Source organism: Meriones unguiculatus, chromosome 6 (genome assembly GCF_030254825.1).
Source record: "Meriones unguiculatus strain TT.TT164.6M chromosome 6, Bangor_MerUng_6.1, whole genome shotgun sequence".
NCBI classification, from domain to species: domain Eukaryota; kingdom Metazoa; phylum Chordata; class Mammalia; order Rodentia; family Muridae; genus Meriones; species Meriones unguiculatus.
In genome coordinates, this window is record NC_083354.1 from 69,385,108 (window position 1) to 69,399,972 (window position 14,865).

Here is a 14,865-nt window from a genome sequence, read left to right on the forward strand (position 1 = left end):
TTCGCTTAGAGCAGTTGGGCCAGTCAGGGCAGCCGGGGCCGCTGTTTGGGTTATATAGACCAGAAGTGTAGGGTATTTAAATACGTTGGATGAGATATGACGTAAGGCTTCCAGAAGCCTCAGGTTTTAGGGTCTACAGATGTCACCCTGGGGCCCGTGGCAGCTGATTCGATGCTGAAGAGAGCCTGTCGCGCACACTGGGCGGACTCTACATGAAGCACAAATGGAGGAAGTCTGCTTACAACTAAAGCTGTGCTCTTACTCAGAAATGACTCAGCTGTGTACTCTCCCTTCTTAGTGACAGGGAGGCACAAGAGAGCACAAAAGCATTCTCCCAGGAGAAGTTGGTATCAGCAGTCCCTTGAGATGCAAAAGCAAAATGAAGTCCAAAGCACCTTTGGTCATGTGAGCTGCTGCAGCTAGCTTCCTCCTCCTCCCTGCTTATTTCCTGGGAGTCTTCTCCAGGATTAATGGGAACAGCTCTAGACTATGACAGGTGCTAGAATTTTTTATCTAGGGACTGTGCTAATGAACAACAGCAAAAACCTCTAGTTTTCATTACTATCACGAAGTACGTGAGGTAGGCTAATTTATAAGGAACTGAGGTTTATTCTGCTCAGTTGTTGCAAAAGGAGGTCAAATCTCATAGAGTGGGCTCTGGAAAGGGGCCACCAGCTGCACCGTATCACAAGCCGTGCTGTGCACCTCCACCCACATGCTGCTCCCTCTCCTTATACTCTTCCCGGGCTACGAGCCACCAACCATGGGCTCCACCCTAGTGGACTGATCACTTCCCAAAGGCTGCACTCTAAATACTGTGGTTGCGTTACGTCTCTGCCCTTGCTACCGCTTTGGAGATTAAACTCTTGGGTGGTTTTGGAGAAACAAACCTACCCAGGCAACAGCTCTGGGAAGAGCTGGACATGGACTTCTGGCAACTTCCGCCAGCTGAGGCTATTACGGAAAGAACGTGGGTGAGTCTGCTGTCCTAGCGGGGAGAATGTGAACTTGCACATGGAAAAAAAAAAAATCACTGCAAAGCCAAATCCTGGGGAAGCAGAGTAAACTGTGGAGGTTGAGGCCAAGGAGTGAGCCCCAGGAAGTGCTAACCAGGAAGGCCATCCCAAGGGCAGCCTGGACTCTCTCTTTCTTTTTTTTTTTTTTTTAAAGGATTTACTTTTCTTCTTTTAGTTGGGTAGAGGTGTGTGTGTGTGTGTATGTCTGCATGTGGCTGCCTGTGGAGGCAGGCGTTATGGATGGTTATAACTTGCCTGATGTGCGAACTAGGGCTCTCTGGAAGAACAACCAGTGCTCTTAACTCCTGAGCCACCTCTGAAGCAGCTGACATATTCTGAATTCTTATTATTTGTATGTTTGTTGTATCAGTAACTTTGTAGTATCATTAAGAAGTAACTCATATTTTTTATTTATATTCTCTCTTAAGATACTTGTCAATGTCTATGTAAATTTAACTATATTAACATTTATTATATTACTTTTAATTAGCATTCTATGATAAACAGTTTATATTATTGTAATGTATTATAGTATTTTTATTATAATTTCTTAATTTTTATTTTATTCTATGTGTATGAGTGTTTTGCCAACAGGCAGGTCTGGATATTATGATTTTTAATAGCAGCATATTTTTCCAGCTGATAAATTTACCAGATTCCTATCTAGCCACCTCCTGCTGGTCATTGCACTTACAGGTTGTATGACTTCTCTGGCTATTTATAGTAACATCATCATCTATGTCAAGGAAGGGCCTAGATTTTTTTCCTTCCTTATAATTTCCCATATATGATAAAAAAAAGAGGAACGAACTGTGTTCCAGAAGGATCTATTCATGTCAGCAGTGTACAAGGCTAGAACATGTTACCGTTTGGGGCATTGTACCTTTGTGCAGAAACTGCTTACACACTGTGCTAGTACAAAGGTTAAAATAAAGGCAGCAGCAAGCACAGCAGCATGAATTATACAGTATGCTACTGTGCAGATGAATGTTCAATCCAGTCACACTTTCTGGATGCATGAAAAGACTGTGAGCGGCTAAGTAAACTTCAGAGACCTTTGTTCCGAGGGGCAAAACTGAAATGTAGAGGTGGAACAAGACACTTTTTATCATCTACTCCTTTAGGGACCATTTGAATTTGTTTGTTGTTTGGTTTTTCCAGACAGGGTTTCTCTGTGTAGCTTTGGCTGTCCTGGACTCTCTTTGTAGACCAGGCTGGCCTCAAATTCAGAGATCCACCTGCCTCTGCCTCCCTGAGTGCTGGAACTACAGGCATGCATGATAAATTATTCTCATTGTATTGCAATTTAATATTAATCAGAATAAAACATGCTGACCCATCTGAAGACACAGCCACCAGCATGAGTTTGAATCTTTGCATTGTCATTATGGTATGGTCCTGGATTAGCTTCTTGCTCTTTCTAGGTTACAGTTTCTTAATATAAAAGAAGAAGAAGAAGTAGAAGAAGAAGAACAACAACAACAACAAGGTGCAGCTGGTAATGTGGGTTTGGTGGTTTGAATAAGAATGGCCCCCATAGGCCCAAATATCTGAGTGTTTAGTCCTCAGCTGATGGGCTGTTTAGGAAGGAATAGTAGGTGTAGCCTTACTAGAGCAGATGTGTCTTTGGGAGGAGGTGTGTCTCTGGAGGTGGGCTCTGAGGTTTCAAAAGTCATGCCAGGGCTGTTCTTACTCTCTGCTGCCTGTGGATGGGGATGTGAGCTGCTGCTCCAGCGTCCTGTCTGCCTGCTGCCATGCTCTCCACCATGATGGTCATGGACTCTCCCTCTGAAACTGTAAGCAAGCCCCCAATTAATTGCTTTATTTTATAAACTGCCTTGTTCATGGTTTCTTTCACAGCAATAGGACAGTAACTTAGACATTAGTCTTTAAAGTTTCAAATCTGCTAGCACCATGATTAAATACAAAGTATTTTATATTGTGAGCCAGACAGCATCCTGCATTCTTCAGGTCCAAGATGACCCACAGCAAACTATTTTTGATTCTTTAGTATTTGTCATCAACGAGTGGATTAAGAATGCCTGTCATCTTGCTGGATCAGGTCTTGCTCCTTGAGTCTCATGTTCAGTCATTCCCCAAATGAATTGCAAGAATGACATTACTTTTGAAGAGCCATTAATGTAGATTATCTGTGGTGAGTTATTGATTTTTATGCAAAACAAGACATACTAAAATCTTAATTCTATAAAGACCCAGCAAATCAACAATTAAGGACCAGTGTTCCAAAGAACACTCTAAGCCCTTCTCCCTCTGTACAGATGACCACAGCCCAGATCTCATACTCTGTTTGGAATGTTGACATCACTTCCTCCTGCCAGGAGCACTCGACTGCATTCTTCATGACCTCGTTCAACAGCCAGCATGAAGGGAGTCTCTCCATTCTGACAAAAAGAAAAGGAATTAGAATTAATTTCCCCTTGGCATAGGATAAAAATACTTTGAGAAACAGCATGTTTCTGATATCTTTTATGCATGATTCTCTTTGTAGTTGTTAGCATTACCTGGCACATATGTACCAACAGATATTGCCAAGACCATCCACTGGTACAGTCAACTCACATGAAAATTCCAGAAGGGTAGGAGTCATGTTGTCCTCATTTTATGGACAAAAAAACCGAACAGCTGGTGACCAAACCTTTCATAATCTGCCTGTTACAGCTTACTCAGCCCAGCTATGCTCAGTCCCTGTCCTTCTGACCAGGTCAGTCCCAGGACACACCATGTCTTTTACACATGTGTGTGCTGTACATACACCCCAGAAAAACAAAAACCACCACCACCAACAACAACAACAAAAACCAACTCTCTCCTTCAAAGGCCATTGGAATGGCAACGCTGAGATAACATATCTCCTCCTGTGTGAAGGCTTTGGTTTCTGAAATAGATTTTCATAGCACAGTGGATAGACAGCTGTAATAGCATGTAGTCCAATACTGTATGCTTTCCCCGTGTCTTTCTTGTCCTGTGATGTAAAACCACATACTTAATCTAAAAACAAATAACGTTTTCTTCTTCCTTTTTTTTTTTTTTTGATTGAAAAGATGTTTTTATTCATGCAATGTATTCTGACTGAGAGGACCTGACTAACTTCATTTTGAGACTTGATTCAAAGCCAGGTGAAAATCCTTCCCCCTTTCCTGCTTGATACTTCCTGAAAAAAACCAAACCAAATCAAACCAAAACTAAAAAAAAAAGCCACAGGCGATGGGTGGCCAATCATCACCTGCCCTGACATCTGGCCTGGGGCTATACGAAGTGACTGTTCCTTTCCTAGGGTCAGAACCAATCAGGAACATACAAGTATGCCCTACTAAGAACCCATCCAATCCTGGTCAGGACTATCTAACTTCAACTGGAAATTCTAGCTGACTTTAAGGAGAGCCATCTTGTAAGGTGGCTGACCTGCATGCAGTATTCCCGCTATTGAGAAATAGAAACACTCTTGCCAGTTGCCTCTGTGGGTGGTGGTCTCCACGCCCCAATTTAGGACTTCACACTGACCACAGGTTCTTGTACCTCAACTCCTCCCAGATCTTTCCCATTTCCCAACTCACCTAACCCTTTCTTTCTCTGCCTCTCTTTTTTTAGAAAACAAACAGGCAGACAAAAAACAAAAAGCATAAAAAAATAAACACACACATAAACAAAACCCATATAGCGACAGAATCCATGAAACCATAATATACAAAAACCAGTCAGACAAAAATAAAATATACAAACAAAACAATATGAGACAAAAAAAATCTATAAAAACACAAAAATTGAAGTCATCTTGTGGCCATCTACTGCTGAGCCTATCCTCAAGTGTGGTTTATATATCCAGAGAGAGCACCCACCGGAGACAATGAGTTTTTCCTTTGCAAGCAGGTGTCAATGGAGACCCCTCCTTAGACTTGGAAGGCTGCATCCACTTCCCCTCTCAGTGCTGGGACCTCATCTGTGTTGAACCTGTGCAGACCCTCCATGGCCACAGTCTCTGTTGGGTCTGGAAGGCAGAGCTTGGGAATCATCCCTCTGCTCTTACTCTTGCAAATGGCTTTTGAGTAAATTAACAAATGCCCTGCTGGCGGGCACTTGAAAATATCAGCGTTTTATTTTATGCCAGTGGCTTGCCTTTGATTTCCTGTCCTTTTCTAGAAAGCACCTCCAGCCCTGACCTTTAAGTCCCTGAAATGCACAGGTCTGCATACCTCATTGGTCGTGTTTACTTCCGGCCACTGAGTTAACAGTACCTGCACCGCTGGGCTGTGACCATGCGTGGCAGCCAGATGCAGGGCGGTGTTTCCCTCCTGCAATAAAGATGCATTCCAGGTGAAAGTGCCGCTGCTGAGGAACCTGCCCTCACAGCACCGATGGCTTCTGGGAGCCTTTTCTTTGGTTAAAGCTACAGTGCAGAATCTGGGCATGGTGGTACAAGCCTAATCCTAGCACTGGGTGAGCCAGAGGTAGGCAGATAGCTGAGAGTTGGAAAGCAGCCTGGTCTACAGTGCAGAGTATAGCCATTATCCAGTTTTAACTAAACTTTATCAGTTTTAAAATTTTAAATTAAAAGCTTAGGCTATTTGAATCAGTAGGGAGAAGAAAAAATCATTCTTGCTTGAATTTGGTACCAATTCTCTAGTGAAAAAAAAAAAGGACTTAGCCTACATTAGGGTACACTGATAAAACCAACCTGAGTAGTAATCTTAGACCTATAGCATCTGGGAGTCTACCCTAAGAAAGCTATCAAAGATGTCCACACGGCTGGCCACCTTGTATGTTTTCCCCTAGGAGTTAATGAGGAACCAAGTCCACTGCAGTCCTCAAGGAAGGACAGGAGAGGCTTGGAGTTTATCAAGAGTGGGTCCTCCTTTAGGAAGGCTGCATCACAAGCCAATCTGAGGCCAAGTTCATCAAGCTTCTTACTTAGAATAGTCACATTCAACATAAAGGAGAAAAATCCATGAAGTGAACTAATTTCAAAACATTTATGGAGCAAAAACGACCAAGCATAGCCAGGAATAGTGGACCACGCCTTAATCTCAGCACTTGGGAGGCAGAGGCAGGTGGATCTCTGTGAGTCAAGGTCAGTCTGGTCTCCACATTAAGCTCCAGGACAGCCAGGGCTAGATGAAGCACCGTTCTCAACATGTGGGCTGCACATCACATCTCCTGCTTATCAGATCTTTACATTATGACTCACAACAGTGGCAAAATTATAGTTAGGAAGTAGCAACAAAATAATTTTATAGTTGGGGGTCACCACACCATGAGGAACTGTAGTCTGCACGTCAACTGTTATCTCCACACCAACTGTTACTCCTCTTTGTTCTCAGTTAAAAAGAAAAAAGAAAAAAGAAAAAGAAGAGACTCAACTCACCTTGTCTTTTTCTGAAGTATGCAGATTAAGGAAGATAAGCTTTTCAATCATCTCAACATGGCCCCTCTCAGCTGCCAAAAGAAATGGTTTTCTTCCTCTCTGAAAATCAATCACAAATTCTGCACTTATTACACGTTTAGCGACACTTGGGATAACTGACAAGGAATGGTAGCCTTTTAAAGGGGATGGTTATATAATTATGTCCTTCTCATGGGAAGGGAATGATAATTTCTCTGATCCCAGGCCAGGCCCAGTTGCAGGCTGTCATCAGTACTGGGAGAACCCCATATCAACATTGAATCAGTTTCATGGTGACAAGGGAAGTGTTCAGAAGAGATCCTCTGGAGCATCAGAAGAGCGCTATGCCACAGTCTAATGATCAGATGCCATTTCAAATGTGGCAGGGATTCCTGAAAAGATCAGCACTTCTTCCACTCAGCTAGTGACTGAGAAATTAGCTTAAGCCAGGTCCTGAAGCATCTCACTGCGTCTCACTGATAAAAACACATGACACAGAAAAGTTTAGAGTTTAACACACATGAAGCTCATTCAGATACAACATTTGCTCAGCTGAATTTTATTTTATTTTTAAAGATACAGTTATTTTTATTTAATGTGTATATGTAAACCTGAGCATATATATGTGCCAGAAGAGGGTATTAGGAACCTGGAACTAGAGGTGAAAGCAGTTGTCTCTGTGTTGGTGCTAAGAACTGAACCCAGGTTCTCTGCAAAAGCAGCAAGTGTTCTTGACCACTTGAGCCATCTCTCCAGCCCCTACACCATCAAATTTGAGGTCACTTTTACTGGCTGTTATATTTCTAAGAACTAATCAGGAAAACTCTTGAGTGTGGGCCTCTTTGAAAGGGTAGAGAGGAAAAGTGGAGCAGAGACATCCAGAAACTCCAGTGACGAGGGATGTTCATAGCCGATTCTGCAAATATAGACTGTTTGAATAATAGTGATTTCTCTACGGTTTCCTGTTGATAATGGAGACTGCATTTGCAGTAGCCAAAATGTCAAGAAAAGTGAAAGATGCACAGAAAACCTAATTTTGTCAACTTGAGCTATTTTTGAAAAAAACGGAAAAGGAAACCGGATGACAAAACATTCAAAGATGAAATTTCTTCAACTAAAAAGAAGGAAACTCAGCTCGGCTTAGTGCATTAACTGAGAGCTTAGCAAGAGCTTAGCCTTTAATGTAAAGTGAGTAGAAGATTCTATATATGTTCTGAATTTGTCATCTAATTGCTAGCTAACGACATTTAATGAGGAGATCATGGCCGCTGTTTGCTTATAAGGGAGGAAAAAGGAAGAGAAGCAGGCTAAAATAGTCCAGTGCTTAAAACAAAATGAAAGGAATCTGCTGAGATCAGCCGCACAGAGATTGTGTCCATAAATGCCAGACACTGGAGAAACAAACTAGCAACAAAACACTCATATAATTAATTGTTCTTAGGCCAAAGATAATGTCAATGTGACTTACATCTCCAGCCCTTCAAAGCTTGAAGAGATAATTGCTCTCCTTACTCTCAGGAAATCACCAAAGAGTAAAGGACAGAACAGGTTGGTTGGAGCCACAGTTTTTTTCTGCTTGCAAGTTGGGTTATGGTTGAAGGACAATATCTAGTCCATTTGAAAGTGACACACTGATAGTTAATGTCTGTGATTTAAAACAAATATCTGGTGAAGAGTCATAGAAACAACTTGCAGTGGGGAATCTTATTTATCAGCTTGGCAGGACTGTGAGACGGTAAGTCCATGAGCAAAGCACACTGCTAGGAGTGTCTGTGATGGCAGCTCCAGGCCCTCCACACTGAGGGCTTTGACCTAATGAATGGTTTGACCCATTGATGGACTCCAAGTGTGAATAGATTATTGGAGGTGACAGAACTGTGGAAGATGGGCCTGGCTGAAGGATGTCACACTAAGGACATGTCCTTGGGATTTGTCCAGTGCTGCTTGTCCTACTGTCCTCAGCTCTGCTTCATGGCCACCAAGGTAAAGCCACATACTTCCTGGCATAATGAATGCAGTCACTGAAATCGTGAGCTGTGATAAATTTTTCCTCCTTCTAAACTGGTCTCTTGGGTGTGCATGTGTTAGAGTAAGAACAAACCCAAGTAATATATAAATCATGAAAGGGGGAATGAGAGGCACTGATTACAATCTAGATGAAAGTCATGTCCAGTCACTGTGGTATGGCTGTGAAAAGACACCACGACCATGCCAAGAAAGCATTTGACTGGGGCTGGCTTACAGTTCAGAGGTTTAGTCCTTTATCATCATGGTGTGACACACAGCAGGACAAAGGCAGACATGGTGCTGGAGGGGTGCTAAGAGTTCTCCATCCCGGCAGCAAGAAGAGCTAAACGCTGGACCTGGCTTGAACATTTAAAACCCCAAAGCCCAACCCCAGCGACACATATTCTCCAACAAGGCCACACCCACTCCCAAAAGGCCACACCTTCTAATGCTGCCACTCCCTGGTGACCAAGCATTCAAAACTGTGAGCCTTTTAGGGTCTTTCTAATTCAACCACCATAAATGTCATACATCCTACATCATTCATGTAGTCAACAAGTCTACTGAATATATATATATATATATATATGCATATCATGTCCTGCTTAGAGTGACTGTGTGTGGACAAGAAGAGGCACAAACCTGCCATGAAGGCAACTAATGCATCAGGAGGGAAAGCACCTATTACCTGACCTCTGCCCATATTTTTTCCCTCTGGAACACAGCCTTAGCCCGTTTTGATCCATCTCTTAAATCTCTAAGACTCCTGCTTCTTCCACAAGGACCACCTGATTGAGTCGTTCACACACCACACCAGGCCTGTAAGAATCAGCCATGGAATTTTTTTTCTAAGGCAGTCTGTATTTACTCTAGTGTCATCAACTAAGATGACACTCTTTGCTACTTGATAAGTAAACTGTGACTAAAGCCAAAAAAGGTGAAAGTAGAATTGAAAAGTAGAAAGAGATAAAGAGCACTGATGGTAGCTCTTGAACTCCCAGACTCTGGCATAACTGAAGCCACTTGTATTGTGAGCCAGGCACCTTAGTGCACGCCTATAATCCCAGCACTCAGAGAGGAAGAGACAGGCAGGTCTTGTGAGTTCGAGGCGAGCCTGGTCTACAAAGTGAGTCCAGGACAGCCAAGGCTACACAGAGAAGCCCTGTCTCAAAAAAACTAATTACACACATACACAGACACACACACACATACATTGTGATAAATATTTGACAGAAATTTTGGTCAGTGGGTACAGAAGTTTCAGTCCACTGTTGGCTGCCTCCATGGTCTTTGAGCTGTGACAAGACAGAAACATCGTGGAAGAATGGCATGCCACAGGCAAGTCTGTTAGGGAAGCAAAGAGAAACAAACAAACAAAACCAGGAAGGAGCCAGGGCCAAGACCCTGCAAAGGCACACCTCAGCTGACCCACGTCCGCTTACTAGTCCCCACTTCGTGCAGTCCCACCATCTCCCAACAGTCTACTCAAATTCTGAATCCATCAACAGAATAAGCTACTGACTAGGCCAGAGCCTTCACAATCTACTCATAGCTAGAAATGCCTTCTCAGGCAGCCCTGGATGCTTGCCTGCCCCAAACCCCAGGTGTCTCTCAATCTAATCAAGTTGGCAAGGAGATTATGATTTCCAGCGCCTTTGGCTAGTAGACTTTGTTTTTCTACTGAGGGCCTGGCCCAGCGTTTCATGCATGTCCCGACCAGAAAGTCTCTACCAGAAAGAACTTTATCCCCAGGCCCAAGAGTTCCTTTAAAGTGGTGGTTCTCAACCCGTGAGTCATGACCCTTTTGGCAAACCTCTATCTCCAAAGATATTTACAATATAATAAAATTCATAACAGCAGCAAGATTACAGTTATAAAATAGCAATGAAATAATTTTAGGGTTGGGGGTCACTGCAGCATGACGAACTGAATGAAGGGGTCACAGCATTAGGAAGGTTGGGAACTGTTGTAAGCTGCTTAATCGCTTAAAGTTTATAGCCCCTCGTTTGAGGCCCACTTTAGTTCTTAGCATAACTGTAGTTCTTCTGTTAACACCTGCTATAGCCTTAGCTACAGAAGCCATTTTGCCTCCATGACTCCATGTTGATCATAGGGTGAAATTATTTTCAAGTTCTCAGGCCTACATGCCTGATACCAGGATATAATTCAATAGTTTGGTACTTGCTGCTTAGAATAAAACAATAGATGATGAATGTGTGTTCTATTAGAGGTAAGATTGCAACATCCTGCCATGTTTCGTATTCCCAGAAAGCTGGAAAACCCCCAAGAGCTCACCTACCCTAAATCCCAGCCAATCAGGGTCAAGTGCTTTGTCTAGCTACCTAGATACAATACAATACACTTGGTCACAAAATCAATTATGTTTAGCTAGTGAAAATGATGTACTGCCCCCCCCCCCACTTCATACACCTGGTTGCCTGCTTACAGTTTTTCGTATTAAAAACCTGCATCATAGTCAGGCTCCCAAGTCCAGATGATGTCTTTGTCTGGTCAGTCTTTGTTCAGCGTTCAACATACTTTCATCAGTCTGAGTCTGGTGTCCAATGATCAGTGTGTGGCTCTTCCCGAACCCATAGCAGAACCACTGCTCCAAGAGATCTCCTTAGGTTCCAGGCCTAAAACATCATCATAGGCCACATTGGCACCAGTCGACTTAGACGTAGGAGCCACAGCTTGCTGGCAGTCGTGGCTCTCCACATTATGCCATTTACTGCAGCGCTGCCAACAGCTAGGCTTTTCCTGTCTCCTGTCATGTAAAGTGAGCACATAACTCATGTTGGTTCAGAATTGAACATGTGATTCAAACAGGACCAAACGGAATTGCTTGTGACCCTCATATATGAGCTTTGATAGGAAAGGACTTTTTGTCGTTGGGTCAACATCCATAAGGATCTTGGAAGCTGCGGACAGACATCTTCTCATCGTTCTGAGATCGTAGTGAGGACTAGAGGCAGGGGAATGGCAGCCAAAGTTGCAGAAAGATATAAAAGCTGGACACACCATGTCTGAAACCAGCAAGACAACCTTCAAAGACCTTGTTTATAATTTAGCGTATTTCTCAGCCCAGATTAAGATGAATTTTTGATATTTATAGCAGAAAGAATTCTAGTATATATTTATCAGTTTGGGGGACCATAATTCTATATATGTATATATTATATGAAAAACAATCAACCTGTTGGGGGCTGTTCTGATGTTGGCTCTCAAGGTCAGTTAAACCTATCCCTCTTGTATAAACCTGCCTAAGTCACTATATCTGATTGGTTGATTAAACAGCCTACAGGGCAGGGTAGCATAGGTAGGTGTGACTAAGGCTCCCAGGCTTTAGGTCAGGAGAATCATGGGAAACAGATGGATGGGAACAGAGGAGGAAGGAGGATACCACAATGGGTTAGTGTGAAGAGAACACCACGTGGGCTGAGAGGAAGAACTCCAATAATGGCGTGAAAAGACCCAGATGAAGAATACATGCAAGTACCATGGGATTCTGTATGGAAGGGAGACCAGATGAGGATGATTAAGGTAGATGGTATTGTATGGCATCTGGGAGATGGACGGTGAGGCTATTGAGACAGTGTAAGTGAAATGTCTGCCCTGCCCAAGGTGAATAAAGCAGTTATGAATCTAACAGGTGTTTGTGTCTTATTATTTGTGACAGCGATTAAATAGTATCGCCATGATAATCTTAGGGCTGATAATAAACATTATATAGCACAACACTTTTTAAAAAAAGTTTACTACAACATCAATCAATCTGGGTTCTTTTTTTATTACTATGATACCAAAGGTAGGCCACTTTATGAAGTTAAGAAAAAAGTTTATTTTGGCTCAGGGTTCTAGAAGGGCAAAGTCTAGGCCCACATCTGGGAAAGGCCTTTTTGCTTGTGGACTCCTGAAACACTGCAAGAGTCACAGGGCAAGAGACAGAGGGAGTATGTTTCTCCCCCTCATTATAAAGCCATCAGGTTTCAATCATGGAGTTTCCACCCTGATGACCAAATCTAATCCTGATTATTTCCCAGAGGCCCAACCTCCTAACACCATAGTTGACTTAATGTCATTAACACAAGGCTCCTGGGATTAAACTCCTGTAAGAGTCTGAAGCAACTGATCACCTTGAAACCATAGCAAGAACAAACACTCCTCTAGAAGGATTAGTGGTCTGTTCATTTTTAAAATAGCCCATCTCCTTTTGTCTTGGGTTGCTGCAAACTTTACAGTTCTGTCTAGCTAAACAAAGTGTCAGAGGATCCACACCCAAAGAAGGCTTAAGACAGGAGAGGTTCCGGGAGACACTGAGTTATCACAGATGAAGTGTCTTGCTTTCCAGCAGAAGAGCTAAGTCTTCGAACTTTGGATGCCCTTTATAGACATAACCAAGGTGGTGGGGGTGGGAGTAAAAGCCATGTTGCACTAATAGGATGTTTAACATAATCTTTATCTTTTAAATATTTCAAAAGTACCTTAAGGAAAGATGAAGCGATAATAAGATATAAAAAAATTATGCTATATATAATTTTTCTTGCCTAGGTTCATATGATTAGGCTAAAATACCAATAGGTATTTTAAAGTCATATGTACTTTTGAAAATAAAGTTTCTTATGGCGTCATTTCATTTTTATAAGAGACAACCCAACCCATTTGAATTATGTTCAAGTAGGCTTCTCTCCCGGACACCCTCAAGGGACTCCTTACATTTGGAAGGCAGGAAAACTTCCCAGCCATGTCCAAAAAAGTGTCCTAGCTCCGGGCCTCACGCCTGGAGCAGATCATCATGCCTCCTGGCCCAGGACCCTGTGCCTTCCTTTAACTAGAATAGTGTTCAGTGTTCTAGTTCTTTTTTGTTTTTCCTTTGTTAACTCATATTTTTAACCATATGTTTCAATTTGATGCATTTAAATTTTTTGCATGGAAACAAGTCTGAGGAGTTGAAAGGATCTATTATAAATTATTTGATGGTTCAAATTTACTAAGTCACCAAATGCAACAAAAAGGTCAAAACCAGCCATTAAATGGGCAAACAGCGTCTCACCAGACCCATTATTTACCATCAGAATCCTTGGGACACTGCTCTACAGGGTCTTTCTGTGGACAGCCAAGCCTCACAGCATTTCCCTTTATGGAGCACAAAGAGTAAACCCAGAATAAAGCAGGACCAGAAATATGCCAGGAGGTCATGAGAGTTCAGAGTGGAGGTGTAGCTCAGCTGCAAGGGGTGGGGGAAGGGTATGGACCCTGGGTGAATTCTTACACGCTGCAGTTGATAGCTTTGGCTAAATGCCACCTCAGTACATTTGGCCCACGTATTCATGGATGAATCATAATACTCACAATCCAAAATATTCAGGAAGGAAAAAGAAAACCTGTTATCTACTGAACATGTAGACATTTCCTTTGTCATTCACCTAGCCATGTGCTTTAATAAATTACACAGTATTCTCATTGGAGCAGGTATTAACAGTGATCTAGAGGTGTTTGAAAGGGCGCAGGAGGCTGTGTGTAAGTTCTATAAAGCACTACACCATTTTATGTAAGGATTTGATTTTCTGCCTGTTTTAGCATCCAAAAGGAGTCCTGGAACTGATCCCTTGTGGATAGTAAGGGATGCCTGAAGAAGGAAACAGATGTCTTCTCAATTCCCCTTCCACATTTTACTACCATCCCCTCCTCCCCCCAAGCCAGAGCTGCTTTTGGCTTACAAAGACTTCCAGCTCAGATGTTCCCAACATGAACAGAGGACAGAAGCATAACCAAACCTGGGACATTTCAACCAGTATGCAAATGAACTTTGCCAATATGCGAATGACCTTGGCTGGTCTCCTTCCAGGTCTCCCAACATTGTGGTTTCTTTAGTTTTGCTCACAGATGGAGGCTGACATATAGATTCAAAACATTTAGACTTCTCAGCCTCCAACTCCTGGCTCTGATCTCTCTTCTCGGGTAACGTCACAGTGATTTTTAGGGCTGTACAGCTAGGAGAATGCCCAGATTCCTCAGTTTCCGCTCGGCATGTCCCGAGCTCCATCCAAACTCTCTTATGCCTAATTAAATTCATTTTGTCTTAAAGGTCTCTTCCTGGTAAAGCTTCTCTTGCCAGAGTCTAGAATTCCCTTGCCTAATAGAATCTGAGCTGGACGTGTTTGTAAGTCAAAAGCAGCTTCTTTTGGGAGTGGGCTGGCAGGGTGTAGTACAAGGTGGAAGGGGAAGTGAGAAGACACCTGTTTCCTTCTTCAGGCATCCCTCAGGATCCACAAGGGATTAGTTGCAGGCATTTTACTAACCCTGTTAGACAACCAGGCTCTTTCTGATGAGAAGAGTCCAGGCAACAGAGTAACAACTTGAGACAGAGTAAAGCTTCCTGCACAATGGGACCTTAGGAAATTTGCAATACCTTTATACAAATGATGAGCCAATAGCCATCAG

At 42.7% G+C, this 14,865-nt stretch overlaps 1 protein-coding gene across 2 annotated transcripts in view; it reads right to left on the reverse strand.

Annotated features, from left to right (window-relative positions):
* Ankdd1b (ankyrin repeat and death domain containing 1B) overlaps positions 1-14,865 on the reverse strand; it is a 56,869-nt gene that overhangs the window by 26,012 nt on the left and 15,992 nt on the right. The window contains exons 6-8 of one of the 2 annotated variants that reach the window (XM_021660968.2): positions 6,397-6,495; positions 5,228-5,326; positions 3,320-3,418 (exon numbers count right to left, since the gene is read on the reverse strand). In XM_021660968.2, coding sequence (XP_021516643.1) covers positions 3,320-3,418; positions 5,228-5,326; positions 6,397-6,495 — 297 coding nt within the window. The remainder of the gene's footprint in view (positions 1-3,319; positions 3,419-5,227; positions 5,327-6,396; positions 6,496-14,865) is intronic. The other variant, XM_060385598.1, reaches the window with a different exon arrangement.